We start from the raw sequence: 21,636 nt of genomic DNA, 5'->3' as shown, positions 1-21,636 counted from the left end.
GATGCCCAAGTTCTCTGTTGGGAAGGCTTCAAGAACCTCTCACAGTAAAACATTGTGCAATTCTGTGACCATCTTTGGAGAAGCTGTTTCTCTCATAAGTAAGGGACAGGGCTGGGATAGGTACAATTGAAATATTATGAAACAATATATTGCATTATTTTACAGCCTGAGACTTGGGACATGCTTCAGAATCCCTTACCATGTGTATATTTCCAGCTGCTAAAGGGTGAGAAAAGACCCAGCTATGCTTACAATTATTGGTGAGCTGAGGGTCAGGTATAATGACTTCCAAAGATCCAGTGGAAACACACAGCAAAGGGGGAATTTGAAAGGGCCATAAGCTTCCCTGAACACTGACCTGCAGGCTCTGCTACCTTAGATGGAAAGCAGGGACAGAGTACAGCAATAATGAAACTACAATTAGATCATGAACAGCTTCCCATTAGGTAACTAGAAAGGCTTTAACACAAAATGCTCACACCAGCAGCTTTGACATCACCAGAAGGGATGTAACACTGGCAGACAACATTATCACTGATTTCTGGCCAAAATCACATGGAAAGGGTCATCTCATTTCAGCCTGTTGCATACACTGCACGTAAAATTTTCAGCATCTCCATTGTAAAGAAAGATCTGAGACTCAGATTCAGATTCAGTATTTTTTTTGTACATGGATTACCATTTCTTCTTGTGGACAAAGAAGAATTCCTTAATCTCTTTCAGACTTAATTTATCAAATTTTGTCTTCAGCAAGGCTGATAGCTCTTCCTGTTTTGTAGTAAAATTTTGTACTAAGCAATAGAAAAGTCAATACTCTTCCCCTGCCTCCTGTATTTCTGTTCCTCCATAGCACATACAGTAGCCTATATTTACACAGGTATACAGAATTATACAAAACACAAAGGGAAAGGACTCTTGAAACCATCTGGTATGTGACCCCATTCAAAGCAAAATCAGCTACACCTAATTAGCTCCTGAGATACGCTTGCCTACCCTACTTAAACAGTCTCCACAAACTCCCTTGGATATTTATTGTGAAGTTTTGCTATTTTTACTTTTAGAATGTTTTTCTAATGTTTGGTCTGTTCAGAAATTTTAATTAAAAGCTCCCTCAGAGGAGTCTGGATTATTGTGGATTCTCAGACATGGAAAAAAAAAAAACCCAAATAAATCCACACTGTGAAACACGACAACACATTGAATTTAAGGTTCATAAATTATTTGTAGGTCACATAGGTGTTTTTTCAAACTTTGTGATTCAGAACAGTTTAAATGAAACCAGCTATTTATGTATCCACCCTATTGTTCACTTAAAAGAAGATCTTGATCACAGTAATTTCTTTCCTGATTGAAGTTTTGAAAGCTCTAAATTCTGTGAAGCAAATAGTTACTGGCATTTTTGGATGATAAACATCCCAAAGAGATGATGATAAATTACGGTGTTGCCCAATGATGCAGAAAAGTAGAGAAATGTAAACTGATAACCTCTGATTTATGAATACACACTCATTATTGCAAAGTCTAGGGGTTCACAGTTGTAAGAACAGGTCATTTCCATCTCAGGGTTTATTAAAAGTGTGAGAAGGAGGCATGAAGGGTGGCTGCCATTTTGCAATAAACACTTAATGCTCTTTGTTTCCATTCCAAACACAAAACAATACAGAACTTCCTGCCTTTTTAAGGCCTACATAAGCATTTGTTACTGTTCACAATCACAGAATATGGGAATTGTTACACCTGCCTTTGCTCATTCATTTAAATCATTTTTCCCTCATATAACAATCCCTATACACCTTTTCTTTACAGAAAGAAAAACATTTGTCCAAGATATTAAAATAAATCCTCAGATTTTCCTTGTAAATCATATTTGTGATAATAATTACTTTGAAAGTGTTTAAACTTATATTTCACCTTTAAACAGACACTGTCAGTGAAACCCACCCAATGCACTCAAAGTCATGAGCCAAGGAATCTGTTTTGTCACAGTACAGAAATAAATTGTGTTGCATTTCTTCATCACATCCCAAGCTTGTTGATACTCTAATCTTCTTCTCTCTCCCTATTACCCCTCTGTTGAATATTCAAAGCAGGCAGCAAAAGGAAGAAGGAAAAATAAGGTCAATACAGCAAATTGGAAAAAAAGTAAAATGTTCCTATCCACCGTCATTTGGTTGTTAGTTATCGTAATCAACTCAAGCAGGTTCTCGGAGACATCTAATTTGATTTTACAAAGTGCTAACCCATAGCCATATTTGACTTTCCTCTGATTCCAAACATAAAAAATAGCCTTTATCTAATGTGGAGGCATATCATCTAACTGCACATGCAATTGCATTTGCATTGCGAGGCAGTGAAACATGGCTGGAGAGACATCTTGGATGTTATCTGTGTTATTACTCAAGTGGAGAATATAATAATAAATCCTTCTCTTCCCTTCCACCCTCCCACCTTTTTTTTGGAAGTACACTTAAAATCTGGTTTTTAGCTTCACTGGGCCCATTACGTTTGAGCTTCAGTACTGAGAATGTGATATGAATACATTGAGAGAGAGCATAGACAAAAGGTATATTTTCATAAAGTGGTTCAGTTTAACTGTTCCTATAATTAGCTACAACTCATTAGGCAATAAACAGAAAAACAAAGAGATCATGAATGGAAGGGCAATATTTTCTCCATAAAATAAACAAAAAACTAAACCAGATGCCTCTTTCATGAGGCTTTCACCCAGCAGCTTAGAAAAGATATTTTCTTGATTGAAATTTTTTGTCTAAGAGGAAAACCTGCAAACATTATCTTGTGCAATTTCAATAAAAAGTATTTAGTGCTATTGTACACTTGGGATTTTTTGATCTGAAGGATAAAGTAACAATACAGCAATAGACTGAAAATTATGAGCTTTGATCTTTTATTAGTTCTTATAATTGTGTCTTAATTTGTATTCTGCATACTAAGTACTCACCTTCACCGTTTGTCCAGCTTCAGGGCCATCCTGTAAGAAAAGGGAAAAGTCTCAGGTTAGAGGATCTAACAAGGATCACACAGGAATTCAGGAAGCTTACTCAATAATCATTTACATCATTTACACTGTCTGTTAAATTAGCATATTTTTCCTGAGGACCATTCAATACTAAGTTTTTGGACAAAGCTCCTTTCCATGTCAGACAGCAGCAAAGTGGGAAACTATCTCACATCACAAAACCAACAGTTTCTATTTTTCATTTTTTTTCAGGTTATATTTTTCAATAGCTAGCAGTAGAAATGATTTCTGATCCTTGTGAACATAAAATCATATGTGGAAATAAGAATTTAATCAAAGTACGCTTGCTTAAATTCTTATTCTAATGAATGGGCTTAGTCTCCTGGTTTGCTTTAAACAGAGTTCATTTTTGGTATAAAAACACCCAGCACAAACAACTGAAAGGTCAGAATTTATAATGTATTTACATGGCTCCAGCTCTCTGCCTGCATATAAATAGTTGTGAGGAGGGATCACCTATCTCAAGTGTGAGCAGTGGGTTATGTGTAGAACCGGGGATGTGGCTGCCTTCTCTAGAGGTCAACCCTGCAAACACTTCTTTGAAGGAAGAATATTTTCTGAAATACTCACAAACAAGCACAGCATTTGAGAGTGTTTGCTGGCTTTATCCCAGGTTTTGCAGTTATTAATTAACCACACTTTCCTGCTGGTTTCCTTTTGAGATTTTTCAATGGTAAATCTGGAAGACTGCAATGCAGTTATTTGGCTTCTTGTTTTTTATTACTGTTATTTTGCATTTATTGCCCCTTGAAGTTCCAACATCCTTTAGTGGTTGGACTAGGGAAAAAGGCTGAAAGCTTGATAAAACAAACCATTAAACCTTCCTTAGCTGACTGGTTTACAAACCTGGATGGAAAAGGTGAGCGAGGTGCCATGGAAATGTTTCTCCACCACGTTTCCAACCCTTTGTGCCGTGCAGAACAGATCAGCCACTTCCTCGGGACACAGGTCACGGAAACGCTCCACCGGCCGCAGGGGACAAACAAGGACATCTGAAGGTGGCAGTGTCAAGGCACAAACACAAACTCAGTGGTCCAGAACAACAGCCTCAATCCCTGCTTCTGATCACCCTCGAATTGCCTGAGCTCTTCCTTTCTGGTGATAGAGCAAGAGCAGCAAAGACATAGGGCTAATTACAAGGAGTTATATGATGCTTTGTTCAGAATTGTTGTCCTCAAATCCCTCTGATAGGGGCAAAATGACTAAGGCTCTTGTGCTATACTGAGACATTTAAGGGAAAGGAAATTTTTCAAACTCAACCATCTCAAGGGAAAAATGCTGGTATTTATCTCCTGTGAAAGTCAGAGACATTTTCTTTTCTGATTAAAAATGGGGGAAAGCCAAAGACATTTAAGAGGGCTTTGGATGTGTTGTCTGAGACAGCAGTTTTACAATGCTTTTCCTCATATAGGATATATATTTTTGAAAATCTTGAACTTACACCTCTAATTATAGGCATCTAAATATATAACAAGTTGGCACTATGCTGATCATAGCAGACCATTTATTTCTACACATTAATTACAATTTACAAGGAATACTCACCTGTTGTAGCTATAATGTGTTTTTAAAAATACATTAAGATAATTAAGACTATTTCCTTCTAAGCACAGTGTTCACAACTCTGTAAATATACTTTGATTTAATTCTACCTTGGTGACTGTGATTTGAGAGTCAGTGAAATGAAGCTATAAAGTAAATAATGGAAGTACACAGACACTGCTCACAGTCATCTGATCTGTGTGTTCACAGTAATTAATAATTGCTATGATTCCTCACTTGAAAGTCAATTATGCAACATTATTAATATGGTCCAGAACTCTTAGCAGAGCCTCAGTTGAGTAGATCCAAAAGCAAGTACTTGATTCTCATTTCAATTCCCTGCAGACAGGATTCTTTGCTGATTTACAGAATAGAATTTACAGAATGAAGACCTTAAAGTAACCTTTAACACCACTTGAACTTTCATGACCAAAGGCTATGAAAATTATTATTTTCCAGTATTAAAACACGTGTTCAAAGGACTATTTGAAGAAAATTAAGTTCCATGCCATTGTATTACAGTCATCTTTATTTTTACTGCATGTTGAAGCCTGCAGGTATTCAGAAATATTCTCCATAATCCAGGAAAGGTAACTAGGAGCTGCTCTGCAGTTAACAGGTTCACAAAAAGGTTACATCAACCTGATTGTCAGGAGCCACGTGAGGCATTTGAAATAAGGAGAGATTAATACATGTGAAAGATCAATTATTTCCATAAGCACAGAGACAACATGTTTACATAAACCAAGGTTACATTATAAGAATCACACTTATCATTCTGATAGGAGAGAAAACCAGACATTTTCTCAAAGTAAAGATGTAGTGGTGGGTTTTGATCATTTTTCGAAATCCAGATGAGGACAGACAAGTCTGTAATGGATATTTGCTGTAGTGGGATCAGAATTGAGCAAGCTCTACCTGCAGTAGCCCCCAAAAGAACAGGAGAAGACTGATCCCAGCTGTAGGTGTTAATCTGCTTTGAAAATCTGTCTCTCAGAAAGGGTTTTTTTGTACAGAATCAGCTATGCCACCACTATTCACCTTTTTGCTTCTTACAACTTATGGTATTAAAATTTAAGGAGAAAAATATATTTTTAAAGCAGTTACTTGGAAACAAAACAATCCTGGATGGAGACAAACCCCCTAGTTTTGTGGAGGTTTAGTTCTGCAATGCTGTGTCCCCTGGTAAATTGTTGGGCATAGTAAACCCCTTGTAATTAATTTGTGCCTTCCCAGTGCATTGTACAGAGCACATCCATAAAGGATGCCATTGGCCAAACTTGGGGCCCAAGGGAAGAGCTGCAAAGTTGATTGGCAAACCTGATTTCCATACCAGGAATAAAGGAATAGAAAAACTAATTAATTTTACTCATAAGAAGGAAATCCATGTCAACACTAAAACAGGGAAAAGGACATTCGTTTAATCTGAGTTCATTTTTCAAAAGGAGAGAAGGGAAGCTTGCACCCTTAGGGCATCTGATACTTAAGTAGATAATTATCCTTCTTCTGCAGCACTGCTTTATTATCATGGCTCAATGAACCATTTATAAATGAAGAATTTCCCCTCACTTACCTCTAGCAAAACTGCTGCTTACATTAAGACAAGTTTCCTCTTCTCCTTTCGAATTCTCCCCAGCAGCGTCTCGCCCTCTCAGGCTCGCACACGCCTCACCACCAATTGTTTGTTCTCTACCTAGCTCAGGGCCACAGCCACAATTTTTGCATTAATGATGGTTTCTACAATCTGATGTTAGCACTGTACTCTTTCCCACTGCAATGAGTTGTGGAAAAAGTGAGTTAAACAGTTCTTGGGAAAGCTTTTTTTTCTCCATTGCAGAGGGAGTGAGGGCTGGTTCTGTCCAAGACAGGACAGGTTTTCTCTTAACTTTGTCACTAATCTGCACTGTCATTTCACAAGTTCTCTTTATCTGTCTCTGTCTCTTCTCTTCCACACATCTTATGTGCTTAGATAGCATTTGCCAGTTGGTGCAGTGGAGGTTTCTTATGAACCATGAACCTCTCTGCTCCCGTGGGGCCACCAGGGCTCCTGCAGCACCCATGGCATTCTGCAGAAAGGACTTGCACTTCCTCCTTACATTACCACAGCTCATTTACAACTCAAACTAGATTTTAGCTATATTTCTGTCTTTGAATTTGATAAATAATTCAAAGGCATAATCACAGAATGGAGCATCTTTTCTGAACTTTCCATCATTTCAAAATAATTCTACAAAGAATAATGATAGAAATTATGAATCAGAGCTAAATTAACATGAGAATGTAATTAGGACAACATTCAAGTTATATTTAACTATGAATATATTAAAAGGAAAGTGTTAGAATGAACTCATGAATTTGAGGTCATTAGGAAAACAACCACTGCAACTTTAAATCATAGTTTTTACTAAAATTTTTGATGCTAGGATAGTTTTTAATTTTATATCTGGTCATATTTTAAGCTGTACACCTGCTCTATTCACCTCAGAATTCTTCCTAAGTTTATAAAATTAGATGAACTGTTCATTACTTTCTACAATAACCCATTGCAAACACTGCTATGAAGTCACTTCAGGTAACTATTAAAAATGTGAGAGAAAGTGAGTCTGTTCTTATGTTTATGTGCAATTACTTCTCAGACCGAAGCATCTACTGCCATCTGAGATGCCTCAGGGCATCCAGCTGCCACTCCAGAAGGGCAGGAGTCTCCCATATGCCCTATGCCACAACTTCCAGTCAGGTGGGAGAACCCGAGTAGTTTTGGGGTGTCTGAGATGGCCACAGGTGCCTGTGTTTGGACAAGAGCCCCCCCTTTAACAGAGGGGCTCAGCAGGACAAGGTGCTGCTACCCAGCACACACCTGCTGCAGCACTGGTGACAGCATTCTGCCTTCTGAAAGTTTGAACTTTACCTTTCTCTAAACACTCTAATTAATAATTTTTTTGATTTCTTCATTAATTCGGAACTGCTACTGACTGATGAAATTTCTATTTTTAAGGTTTGATGTGAACAGCTGTTATTTCCTTCAAGTTCTCTGAGTCAGTCCACATCACTAGAGCACTTGCAATTTAATACGTCAGCTTCCCCATTTTAAGGAGTGAAAAAATTTTACACCTTATTATAATTTGTAACAACACGTTTCACTCTCTCAATCTTGCAGAAGTCTCTCAACAGCCTTACTTCTCTCCCTAATACCTAAATATGCATACACAAATCAATATGCAAACCCTCACACACACTAAAAGCTCCATTAAAGATTCATTAAATAACTAGGAATGTCAGTATTTTTCAGATTACCAGCAGATAGTAGCCTAAAACTCCAGGTATTTTAGTAAAATTCATAACCATAAAGAAGCAGTAAAACCAGAGTGGATCAAACCCATTTCCTTTAAACTGAGCTAAAACCAAAGGATGACCTATGTTTTCCATGGAATCACTTGCACTTTTATTCTGGGCACTCCCTGCACGATGTTGGGTGGGTTATTTAATGCAGCAATGACCATGAGCCTCCTCCATAATTCAAATTAACAGCCTGGTGGTCTCTTAAGACCTTAACCTGCTTGGAAAAGTTGTGGCCCAGCAAGCAGCGTTCCAGTTCCTGAAGAGCTGCAGCACGAGGATGCTCAACCACACATGTGCCGCCTCTCAGCCCTCACCAGCCCCCTGCACACACCTCATCAATCTCTTTTGTTTCCCATTGCCCTCTGAGGCCATGAGAACTGGAACAGTCAGAGCCAGTGACTGGGACATGGTTCTGCAAGGGGCACCTGGCAGTGCCAAAGCTCTGCTCAATCCCCCTGGACACCTGACTGGAGGATGTGCTCACCTGGGGGTTTTGGGGCACCACTGAAAAGTGAGCATGGGATAACTGAAGGCTGACTTTAAGCTGATCAGAGAGAGAACAGACAGATTCTACAAGAAAATCAAAACTCCTGGCCAACATCTGCATGCTGACCACTTCAAATGTAATTTTCCTTCCACTAATACACACAGAGTGGAGGCTGAAATTCAAAGGCTCAGCAGTAATTTTTATTTGCTTTATATGGAGCAAAGCTTAAATTATTGTAATTGTGTATTTAAGGCCTGGGCCAGGCTCTGTGTTCACTTCAATAGGACTCCACTCAACCCCACAAAGTGCCTATTAAAAATTTTCACACATAACTATCAAGGTACACACGTTCTGTAGTTCTGAAGTGTTGGAAAAATGGCCTTTGGGGGGGTCAAAAAAGAAAAGAAACCCAAAGAAAAGAAACCCCAAAGAGGTTAAAATTCCTTTTATGTGACAAGCTTTAGAGCTGAACACAGCTTTTTCCTGGTTAAGTCCATTAATTTGCTATATAGAAACATACTTTCAGTTTTGACTCTTGTTTTATTCCTGAATTTGAACTTCAAACAGAACAATTCAAAGCTTTAAAAAGCAAAAAATTAAAGGCTCTCCAGGTACTGACACTCTAACAATAGGAATAAAGTTCTTTTTTTTCTCTTTGTCTTTTTGAGGAACCACTTAAAAACATTAAAATTGACAGGTTTTCTTAATATGTGAGGCTTTAAAAGTACAAAATACAAGAGGAAAAAGGCAAACTATCTAAAAGTGAAAGGGTAATTGCTACTTCATGAAGCTCCTGGGTCTCACCAATATTGTTAGCTTTCTCTACCATTTGTTATAAAATTTTTTAACTTAGGAAAATTATTTATTTTCAATGTGTAACACAGACAGGAATTCATAGCTCACATTAGAATAGAAACATTTCCTGTTTCTTTAAAAAGTCTTTCCTTTCACAAGAGGGAGTGCAAGAGTCCACATCTAAATAAACAACAACAAGCCCAAACCCCCCCACAGAAACAACTATAGATAAATTTTTACTACAAAAAGTAGAAGTCAATAAAATCTCCAAAAGTTTGAAAGGTCTTAAATATTTATTTTTAGCATTCTAGCTTTTATATAAAAAGTACTTGAGTTACTAATAAAAATCTTCCTTAATGATTTAATTTTGGGGAACACCTCAAAAATTACCTCTTCATTGGTATTTTGGTTTTGACTAATTTTTTTATCATTAAAAACCTGTCCCAAACTATAGAGACTTAATACAGAGTTAATATTCCTGCATGCATTTCATGTGCTAAGGTAAATAACTTAAAGCACAGCACTCTGTGAAAACATCCCAACCACTCACAGAGCAACCCCCAACAGCGACTCCTGCCTTGGAATTCGGGCTCATTTTAGGATTAATCCAGATCAATACTGCCACCCCCTCTTGGTACCAGCAGGAAGAACTTGATGGACATGAGAGATGCCCATCAGGAGGCTGCTCAGGGGCCAGCCCAGCCCTCACTGAGCAGGGAGGACAATCCTTGGGGTGGGTGCTGGGAGCTCAGGGACTGGAAGAACCAGCTGCAGAAAACTGTAATAAATGATTATTTCCAACTATTTCATGCATCTGTATGAAAGAACCCTTCTGCACACCCATAAGCTGATGGGAATGCAGAAATAATGCACCATGGGGGGCAGCAGGAGGGATTATTCTTTTCTTACAGTGTTTTACATGAATTTGCATCAAGTGCCCCAAGCAGAGAGAATCACTCAGACAACTCTTCAGGTATTAAAACTCACCACAATGTCCCCAGATTCAGCTGAGGAGTGTGGGCAGGGGTATTAAATTCATCATTGCATCTAAGCAGAAGTTTTCTTTGTTCAAAAGCTCTAATTGCTAAGAGAAAGAAGCCCCAGAGCTCTGAAAAAAACGCAGGAGAATGCATGACTAATAAAATTAATATAACTGAAAAACAACTGCCAGTCATTTATCTTTTTTCTGCCCTTGAACGATTCTTCACATTTTGAAGGCTATGGGAGCAATTTCTCTATGTGAGGAAAACAATAATGGTTTCACAGATGCTGCCTGTAGGAGAAGTTAAGAAGGAAGAGAACACTGAAATAGCACATGCACTCAGAGGGCATCAAAAAGCCTTTAAAAATTAATCAAATGCATATTTTTCTTCATTACAACAATAAGTCAAGGCACCCATTCAGTTCCCAGTAAACCCACAGAATCAGGAGATCCATAAACCTGTAGCAATGCAAAACCTGGCATTTCCCCCAGCCCAGAACAAGCCTTATTCAATAAGATGGAGTGACTGACTTCAGGAAGGAAATCTCTAGAGAGGGCTGGATTAAGAGTGAGCATCTCATAATAGGAAAATGTAAAGGAGAACTCTTTAGTGGATTTAAATGTAGAACTGTATTAAAATATATGTTAGAGGAGTGCTTTGGTACAATACAGGAAATAGTACATCACAGAGTTTGCTAGTTTGGGAAAAAACATAGCTCTGAACAATAAAGATGATTAAGAACCAAAGCAAATGCAATAAAGTTACAATAAAAACTTAAAAATTGCTCCAGATTATTAAACCCACATACAAGTTTTTTATTTATATTGCTCTGCCACATATTAGCATTAATAAAAAAACCTCATTAAGATAAGACAAATTATCTAAATAATTTGATCTTGATAAGACAGCTCAGTACATGTTTACACTAATGCAGAAGACCAGATTTATGCAATATATCAGAGAACTAGTGGTTCCACTAGAACAAAGAGCAATCACTGCAAATCTTTGACATGGATCTCTCCACACTATGATAAGTACACTCTTTGAAGACCACATTGCAGCTTTTATACAGAAGGGTTTTTATTCTACTCGATCTTCTCACCCCACTGAAACTACTTAAATAACTTTTTATGTCAGTGAAACACACAGTAGTTCCAAGAAATGAACAATAAACATTATTTAAATTTTAAAAGTCAGTACATCTAATTTAAATATAGATATGGCTTATAGTCTGAATCTTGCTAGATAGCACAGCAAAGTACAAAGTCCTGCTACACAAAGTACAGTGACTCCACAAGACACAGGGCCACAGCGGGGAAATGCGAGATTCAGAACTGCTCACTTTTCATTTAAACAAGTCTTTCGTATATTTGATATTCCCTTTAAATGCCTTTAGGGTATGTCAAGTAGGTCAACTCAAAGCTCAGTTCCTCATAGTAAGTGGTATTTTACTGCAGGATTTGTCCTTTTGTGCTGGCTCCTGGCCTCAGGGACAGCCTCGGGCAGTAGCAGGTACCTAAGTGGAACCACAGAGAGAGCAGCTGTGGGAGAGTTTGTGGCTCAGAAACACACCTCTGATCCAAGTCTCATTTGGTGGAAATTTACTCAAGATCTAACCTTACATTTGTAACCACATTCTTAGAGTCACATCAAGCTTCTGATCTTGGAAGGCCCAAAAGCAATAAATAACCAGTGACCAACAGAGAAATGCAGAAGCCCCAGTGTAGAAGGATGTCATCTGTAACTGCTGTGATGCTCTGAGAAATCCTGCTGTACAGCAACCCATTCCAGCTAAGAACTACATCTTTATTTCTCCAGTTGATAATCCTTTTTCTAAATAGATGACAAAACTGGTCACAATTACACAAAGCTATTGATACACCTAGAGTAACCATAAATGTACAAGACCACAGAAATTAACAGCCATGCCCAAAGCTGACAGCAGAGACCAAAGAACATTTGAGGTGCAAGAATAAAAAAGCAGGGTTTTAGCCTAAATATTGGAGCCATGGCATTTGTCATAGCAACTGATATGTTCATACAAAGCTGCTCAAGAGCTACAAGTCTTGTCCAAATGACCTGCACCACCAGAAGAAGAAAAATTCAATTTACCAAAGTAACCCTGCTGGAATTGCAACATGCCATTGCAATGCCTCCTTTCAAACAGAGAAAGTGAGCTCAAGATCCAACTCTCCACCTGAGAATAAAAAAAAACTTGTGAAAAAATGCTTCAGCATTTGGTCTTAATTAAGGCTGCAGCACCACATATTCAAAAAACAAATGTGACCATTATGAAGCCATATTCTGGCTCATGATTCAGGAACTATAATGAGGGAACAATTAATTACTAAATATTAGTTATGACAAATTTACTTTCTTGAAATTTATTGGATGCCATATACCAGACAATAAGTTTTCCTGGAAACAAGACTTTACCTGGTAGAAGGATATCACAGAATGTGAGAATTAAGGTTCTGTACAAACCATGAGCATTATTGACCTTTTTGTCTATGGCACTTGAAAGTACAATATTTTTTCTATTTCTGTTCCATGGTGGGTGACAGTAGTAAATTAATCAGATTAATATTTGGCGAATCTCCCTGGTATTTCTCTCACCTAATTTTGAAGGCAAATTGGTTTGACCAGAGTAAACCAGTGGATCTGGAACTGTGCAAAGCCAGCTCTTTATTGGCAGTGTTGAAGTATTTTGCTGCTTAGGAAGTTTCATTTCATCGTCTTCTATTTTCTCCTGAGTTATGTAAAGGGAGGTCCTGTTAGACCTGCTGCTGGAGAAACTGGTAACAGCTCTACTTTCTCCAAATACCTATCAAAGCAGATGATTAAGAGCTTTCCAGGTACCCTTTGTAGCTCTGCACTAAGTTTATGCTGAGCAGCACAGAAAAAGACAAAGCTGTAGTAGCACGTGGCAGACCAACTGTGCCTTCATTCCGTAACCACTGAAGCATCAGCTGGAGCAATGCAGTACAAGATCAATTACCTGAGTATCACAGGGGACAACGAACATGTTTGGATAACCAAGGTTTCAGGTAATTAAGGTAATTTTGAATGTAATTTATAGATAATGAGAAACATGAATAACAGGGAGTTTTGGAAAACAGAATCTGGATAATTCAGGCTGTCTTACACTAGGCGTATTCCTCAAAGAATATTGTAATGCACGCTGGGATTTTCAGAGTTTTTATGGACTAAACCACCTGATTCCCATTAATTTCTAGGATTGGTTTTTCACCTGGTTGTGTTAAGGCATTCAGAAAAATGGTCTAATTAAAGTCAATGGAGAGCTGTGTTTGCCTTAACTTGGAAGTGCTCCTGGCACACTTTGCATAGTTAGTTACTGAAATTGCATCTAAAGCAACAGGATGTTGTATGCTGTTCCAGGGAACTATTCCATGAGAGTAGGATGAGCCTAAATTTTTACATCCCTTGCAGGAATGGCTTAGCCCTATGTAAAAGCATCAGCATCTTTAGGAACAGTCCAAAAGATGAGAGAATATTCTGTGTCCCTTGGGAAAGAGCCATTCACCACACTTACATGACAGAGAGGTCAACTGTGGTATCTCTGCCCTGCAATATCACATCTTTGATGTGATAAATGTCCCAGTGTATTTTCATCAGTTCCTTTGAATGCTTAAAATTGCAAAGTCCATGATAATTGATGTGTGCCTCTACTGCATTGACCAATGCACTGTTGAAGTAGATGTAGTAGAGAAATTACTTTCCAAGTAAGAGAGTTGATTACTGTTTCTGTAAATGTAAATGTCTTTGAACTTTGACACTGAAAGCAGCCCTGTTAATACCCGAAGGAATTCTGCAGCATTCACCAGAGAAGCCCAGGTGCACACACACCCCTCTGTGTGTCAGGAGACAGGCTGTGACCCTTACAAACATTAATAGCTGGATGACAAGGACACTGAAAGGGTAAATGAGGGAAAGGCAAGTGGGGGCTGACAGAGGTACTTCAAAAGGAAAAGGGATAGAGCAGTAGTTTCTTCTGTAATTTATGTCTCTGGGGATTAAAACAGCGAGCACAGCTAAGCAGGGGAATCAGACCTCGTTCAGCTGCAGTAGAGAGAAAGGTGAGGTGGAAATATCAAAGACCCTGTGTAACATTTAAGCAGAGACTAAGAGGTAGCTCAACATGAAAAGAAATTATTTTAAGCTGCTATTCTTTAGCTACTTAATTTTGACAACTTATTTCATACCTGCTTTAACACAAAAAACTTGGTGAGGATGAGAAGGTTGACAGAGAGTGTGTGTGTCAGGACAAAATGCTCTCAAAGGTGCATTTTTCTTCACCTGCCAGGGGAGTCAGTTTTGAGAAAGTCATACTTAAGGGCTGAGAAAATGTAAAACAGATGTAGAGTACATCTTCAACATGAAACTATCCGTACAAAGCACTCCTTTTAATACAAAATAAAACTCAAGCAGAGATGGTAAAACACAGTTACAAAGCACCCGAGACAATGAAAGCTATAAAGGAGGAGGGAATCAGAAAGTAGGTCTCCTTCCTGCTTTCCACTTGCATAATAAGCTCTCTTGGATAAGGACAGCAGGGCCCTGTGTCATGATTGCCTCTGTAGATGCTGTTCTAATACTATTATTGTCATTAATGCGCATTGTTCCCAGCTCTGCTGAATCGCTATGCGATGCACGGTACATAAATTCATACTCTCATCCAGGACTCCTGCAATATTCAAGAACATGGGAATGAAGAAGACAAACTAGCAGCTTAACTCTGAATAACCTTATTTTGTGTGAGTGTCATCTGAAACCATTACTTTAATGTGATTATCTGTTTTTATTATTTCCTTTCTGAGGACTTGGAATAAAGACACAACTGAGACTCTCTTAGACACGGTCATTGGCATCATTACAGTCTTTCTACTGTCAGCAGCAGAGATCTGATCTGTAAATCAAGTTAGACTGTAAGGGCTACTGAAAAGCAAGCACTCTTTATCATCCTATTACATACCCAAGCTACCACTTCCTCTGGCTCACTGGGAAAAACAGACTGTTTTAGTTCCTTTACATAACCAGAGGAGTTCTTAATGCACAGATTATTGACTTAGTGGAGTTTTATCATGTCCCAGTGTACCAGGGGATTTTTAATCCAGGACTTCTTTACATGATCTATTTTCATGGCTCTTTTTATTGTCACAGTCTGTCATTATAATGATTTGCAAATCCAGAACAGCGTATGCTTAGCTCCTTAACAGGTGCTCACGGAGGAGATGGAGGGGAGGGCATCTCCCCCCTCTCCTCTGCCTTCTGTAAGGGTCAAACCCCATCCCATGCAGCACCACAAAATCCCTTCAGGGCTGTGTGCAGCAGGGGTTGGCTTGGCTTTCTGCCCACAGGAGCATTTCCACGTTAGCCCATCACCTCCACGAAAGCAGCTGGGTGCAGATGCAGATCCATCCTCCTGTGCTGGTCTCAGCAGCAGCCAGCCTTTGTGGAGAGGCACAGAAATGCACATGTTGAGGAGCTAAGTCTAAAAATGGTCTCCTGCATGACATCATTGTAAAAGCCACTGATGTTTTTTCTTCCTTTGTTGATACTACTGAAAGTAGCCAAGGATGCTCATGCCTAGTACAGGGTCACTTCTGGGGAAAATCAATGCTCCAAAGCAAAGGGGTGGTGTCACAAAAGTAGCAAGGGGAGACCCTGAATGTTTTTTTGCTGTGAGATCAAGAAAAAAAATCAACCATACAAGGGGTGTGAAAGGATGTTTGCAGAGGTGAAATCTTCGTGTGTTTACGACTGCGGTTTCTGCTCCGCAGAGACTCAAACCTGCTCTCCTTCCTTCCACTCCCTCCTCCACTTTATTGCACAGGTCCAGATGGAAACATCCATATGAACCTCAATACCAGCATGTAGCTCCCTGTGAGTGCTGTATAGTGTGAGGTTTTCAGATACTTTAGGCTGATATCCATTAAGGAAAGCATCTGATTTTATGTCCCTTCAACCCTTACATCTGACCTCACCCTCAATAGTAGGTATTTCCCAACCCACTGCTGGAACCAGTGGGACAATCTGCAAGATCCCTGTGCACTCCAAATTAATCCCAGATCTAAAAGTCTCACTGGAGCAAGATCTGAGTAGCTGTTAGAACTCCACAGTGTGTCTACATATCCCCAAAGATTTGGGCTGTGATCTTTGGTTTGGAGCTCTCTGTTTTACCATAATACGAGCTGATAACAACAATATGCCACTGCACTTATTGCTAGTAGACAGTTCTCTGGAGGGAGGAAAAAAACCTGCTTAAATCTGAGATGCTATCAGTGCTAAAAGAGAAGGTAAATATATGCCAAAGCCAAAAACGAACAGACAAAAAAAATCCAACAAAGAAAGATGACAGTATTCCAACTGCATCCGTGATGTGAGGGAGAAAATTGATGTTGAATTTGGAATCTGCAAATGAATGTCCAGATATCTGTGTTTCTTCCTTAAATTACAAGCACACAGCATATCTTGGGGGTTTATGATCACCATCAAAGCCATCTTGCTGAGAAATGTGAATTTCTCTTTCTGAAGGTCACAAAGTAGATATCCCATATCTAGGGGCTGAAAGAGCAGGAACATTTGGTACTCCTCCAAATGAAAGCATCTCCACTGTCATTTGTTCAGCTCCCCCTTGCTAAGCTGCTGGATGAGAATCACTCAGCGATCTCCCAACATGTCAGTGATGGCTGTGTGCAGTTGGAGAGCTCAGTCTTCAAAAGTGATGTGCAGAGTTGTTGCTCTGGAAATTAAACATGTTCTCTACAGAGTCCCCCCCTTGAACGTGGTGTCTGCATTTCACATGCAGGCCCATGCTGATCCTTACCACTGGTGTGAAAAACACTTGAGAATCTTTTTCCCCGGGCTTTACATTACTATCTTAGGATTCTTATCAGGCCACTCAGAAGCTGGTGGCACTGTCATTCCTGGCTGCATGTCACTGATACAGAATGGAAGACACAAGTGATGCCTAAGCATAAGCAAGCAAACTGCAGCATAGCTTAAAAAAGGCAGAAAACACAGCTTTTTTTGGTTATTTATAGGAACTTCAAAGTTCTCCTCAGTTATAAATCATTCTGAGCTACCAGTCTGCCTAAGGATGGCTGTACTTTTGAAGGTGAAAGCTTGAAGATCAGACCTTGGGTGATAAAAAGAATGTTGGTTCCACTACAGACAAATTCAATTGCAGAAGAGATAAAATGGTGTCCAAGAATAGGATAGATTAGGCTGAGATGTTTTTGCCATGCAACCAGTCATGAAGAGATAAAAGTGCTTCCAGGGCAGATTTTCAGTAGGAGAGAATTAAACTCTGTTAAACCATATTTTCCATCAGAAAGAGTAAATAACATTTACATTTGACTTCCACTTTCCTAGGACAGTTGATTAGAATGGAAAGTTAATGAATAAAATCCCTGACCTTTTAGGCCAAACTTGAAAAAAAAAGCTAAAACAATAGTGAAAAATTAAAAAAACCCAAAAAACCCTTGCAGCCATGATGCCTGATCCAATTATATTTGTACTACTAATTTATATGTGCAAGATAAGCAAAGTTATGAATGGAGATGAGAAGCCATAGAATTATAAGAGGCAAGGGAAATTGTTCTATAGCAAAACATGCTTAGGCTGTCCTCAAAAGAGGAACCAACAAGCAATTTAATGTTGTTTCAGTATCTTCTATTCCAGAAGCAGCTCATCAGGCTGTGTATGAAAAAAAAAATAAAGAGGACTGGCTCATAAAACTTTCAGACAAACTATGTTTAGAAAGCATTAAAAAAACAACAGCAGCACCAAAAAAATCAGCCTTTTCCTGGAAGAAAGTGATTTGTATGCAAATATACTCCAACATTTGTCACCAAAACGAAAGGATTTTGAAGTGAGAGAAGGTTTTTTTGAATATAGTTTATCACTACTTTGATGAAATGAGATGCCAGCTGCAAGGTTGCTGCTGTCTCCTTTAATAGCAATTAGGAGGCTGGGAAATGGAGCTGTACTTGTGCTCACAGGCAGAGCTGACACCACACATGTAGCACAATTCTGACACCTAAACCCCCAGTGGCAGCAGCCAAGACATCCAGAGGCCCACACTTGGAAGTAAAACACTGCACTTACTGGCAACTTCTATGACCTGAGGTGCTACAAAATGCATGAAACACTCAATATCACTTATAATAATTTAATGTTTTCCAGTGGGAGGAGGAATGGGGAACCAGTGTTTGACTAAAGCTAAAAGCAAACTCTGCCGCTGAGAGAGACTGATCTGACTCGTTTTGCTTTACACACTTTAATTTTCTTTCAGTTTGTTCAGAAGAGTGTGTTTGCCCTTGGGCATCTTGGACAGTTTCACCTGGGCCTTCCAGCCAGCAAGGACTGAGCAGGAAAGAAGCACCAGGAATCACATTTGGTGCCATGCCTCCCTCCTCAAGGGCCAGGGAAGGGATGAGCCTTCCAGCACAATTCAAAGGTCAACAGGAACAGACAGAGCTCAAAGCCATGGGGGCCACTTAGAGAACACTGTGAGAGCAACTCTGTCTTACAGATTTTAGATTTGGAATGATACATTGACAAATTACACCTCTGCATTTTCATCTGCTCTTACAGAAATCTAAAATAATGAAATTCTTCAAGGAGGAGCTTCCTCCTTGAGTAATTTTGCCCTCAAAAAGTACTGGAACATTCAAAACCCTTGCTCAGATTTAGAAAACTATCCCCACTTCCAGATGCTATCGCCATTGCTCTGCAATAGTCAATTGCTAATTGATTTCCCTTAAACTTGTGTAAGCTATAGATATATAGATGTGTACGTGCATTGAAACTCAAAGCGTTTCCTTGTTCAGAAATCCAATATCAAAACATCTCCAATCTCCCCAAGTGTGCTCTAGGACAACCTACAGGACAAAAGGAAATCAGTTTTAACAAAGTAGGAGAGATTGCTAGGGTAACAAACAGCTTAAAATACAATTTTAGAAATTATTTTCTTGCCTTAACTCACATAGCCACACAATTGTGTTTTGGAGGATGACATTTCTGAGACTGCCTCTGATCTATCAAAAAACTTCCCAAACTTACCAACAACCAAAACTCTCTCTTGGAGGTTGAGCTTATGTGCCTGCATGTTTGCACCTGCTTCCTCTGTTTGCATGCTATAAACATTTTCCAGAAATGCAAGTCCTAATAGGTGAAGGCTAAAGTCATTAAACATAATTTTGAATACATCAGAAAACAAAATGTTCCCACACTGGCAAGTGCTACACAAAAGAATAGATCTGCACATAATGGCAAAAAAAACATTGTGGAAGCAGATGTCAGGAAAATTATTTACCTTGATTCAGATTCTTCAAGGAGAAGGATTTCAAAAGGCTTTTCTGAAACATGGCTTAACACTGATGGACGAGAGGCTGGGCTGAACAGCTGGGACATTTGCAGCCCTCGTGTCCCATCTGTGTAGACGGAAATGCATTGGGATCGCTTCCCCCGCCCTGGGCATCCCAAAGGAAAGCCCAGGCAGGGTTGGACACACAGGAGTGTTGTGTGCTGCTGCTGGCACTCAGGGAGCAGAGCCAAGGGCAGGAGGATGCAGCAGGCTGGGACACAGCCCTCACCTCGTGTGCCTCACCTTGTGCATCCTCCTGGTGCTCGGGGAGCTCACAGCGCGAACCCTGCCCTCAGCAAAGCACCTGAAATATCTAACACTCTACATTAAAACACTAATCTTAAAGAAATTAGGATTTTAGTTAAAAGTTAGAAGAAACTGGGCTTGAGATAGTTGCCTGAAATTTAAATAACTGATTGTTTGTCAATTTATGTTTGCTTAGCTGTGCTTGCAATGGGAAAGGATGAAACTGGTAGTTAGGTCCAAAGAACACAAACAATTGCAACCAGAAACTCATTCTTTGCAAAACTGGAGTTGCCCCAAAAGCCATTTGTATTGTCACTAATAGAAAAGGTCAGGGTGAGGAAGACTCGCCTTACTTCCTCCTTTTAAGACTCCTCCCCACAAAAACGACCCCAGACTTAATTCAAGAAGCCAACCACGCTGCTTAATAGCCATTCCAGCTAATTACCATAGGAAGCAAGGATGGGAGGGGCTGGTATTATGAATATGTATTTGTTGGAACCTTTTGTCAATAAACAGACTCTGTGACCACCTGTAATTTTGCAGTGTATATTAGAGGGCTACCCACGCTGCTGCCCAGCCCTGAATAAACATACCCTTTGTAACTTTAAATTGTTAGAGAGTCCGTCACAGCTGAGTATCGATATTAGACCAATACTCATATCTTGGTAAATCAACTTTCCATGGCTTTCACCACAAAAACAGCTGCATGCACAGCACAGCCCCTCCAGAACTGTCAGACAAGATTTGAAACCCAGTTCCTCTGGTGTGGGATGCACAAATCTGCAACTGCTATAGGAGATCTTGACTGACAGCAGGAGCAGCAAGCTGTATTTGTTGTGCACTCAAAACCACATAAAGCAGAAGCAGTTTGGGGACTTCAGCTTTACAAAACAGTTTTACTGTTCAGTAATTCTAACTCTTGAGATACTAAAAAAAAAAAAGAATAGCAAAAAAGTTTTCCAAGGTAACAACTTTCTTAGCTACAAGAATGCTTTAAAGTCCCCAAAAAATAAAGCAAGGAGCCTGGGATCCATACATCCTGCTGCACATAATCCCCAAACAGGCTATGTGCAATAAGAAAAATATTATTACTTAATATTTTTGTCTTACATAATTCAGTACAGCACTGGATGTTGCTAAACCTTTTAACCCCTGCATTTTTTTCCCCCACTCTCAATTTCCACAAAAACTGGTGACTTTTCTCTAAGGAAGTAGGATATACAAGTTAATAAGTTGAGAAGCATTTCATCCTCACATGATAAAAATTCATTAAAATTCCTTACAAAACAAACCAGGATGAATCCCCAACAGAAGAAAATCAGTAGCTGCTAGAGCTTCCACAGAGGGCAACAGAGATGGCCTCACTTGGAGCACAGCCCTTCAAATAAAAGAAAAATCAAGGATATCTATTGCATCTTGTGCAAATGCACCTTGGAAGCCACAAAAATAAAAAAAAAAAAAGTAATTGTAACAGTATGTCAGGCAATGTAAATATGCAGGTAGGTGTCCAATTACTTCAGCTTTAAAGATCAGTCTAGTCTTTCTCTTTATAAGCAGAGAGGGTGCACACAGGTTTTGATACACACTCTTGATGTACTACCTTTGAAATCTGGCACTGCTGGGGACTGTTGTTGTTCAACCAAAGTGTATGTATGCAAAAGCTGGATCATTTTCATCATGCTGTGTGGTGTATAGCTGTGCTTTTCAGAGTAAATATCTATACTGCTGAAGAAAATGCCCTTTTTCTTTTGAAGTAGCAGAGTACAAACCTCAAAGGTTCACTTCTTTGCAAAGACTAAGGCCCTAATGATCATAA

General features: G+C 39.2%; 1 protein-coding gene across 2 annotated transcripts in view; it reads right to left on the bottom strand.

Annotated features, from left to right (window-relative positions):
* Positions 1–21,636, bottom strand: part of FHIT (fragile histidine triad diadenosine triphosphatase) — a 531,592-nt gene that overhangs the window by 133,329 nt on the left and 376,627 nt on the right. For both annotated transcript variants that reach the window (XM_033071650.1, XM_033071652.2), the window contains 2 exons: positions 3,884–4,029; positions 2,960–2,989 (listed from right to left, as the gene is read on the bottom strand). In XM_033071650.1, the coding sequence (XP_032927541.1) occupies positions 2,960–2,989; positions 3,884–4,029 (176 nt within the window). The remainder of the gene's footprint in view (positions 1–2,959; positions 2,990–3,883; positions 4,030–21,636) is intronic.

This window comes from Catharus ustulatus, chromosome 13, assembly GCF_009819885.2.
Source record: "Catharus ustulatus isolate bCatUst1 chromosome 13, bCatUst1.pri.v2, whole genome shotgun sequence".
Taxonomy (NCBI): domain Eukaryota; kingdom Metazoa; phylum Chordata; class Aves; order Passeriformes; family Turdidae; genus Catharus; species Catharus ustulatus.
Note: the sequence above shows the minus strand (reverse complement) of the source record. Positions and strands in the feature narration are given on the sequence as shown.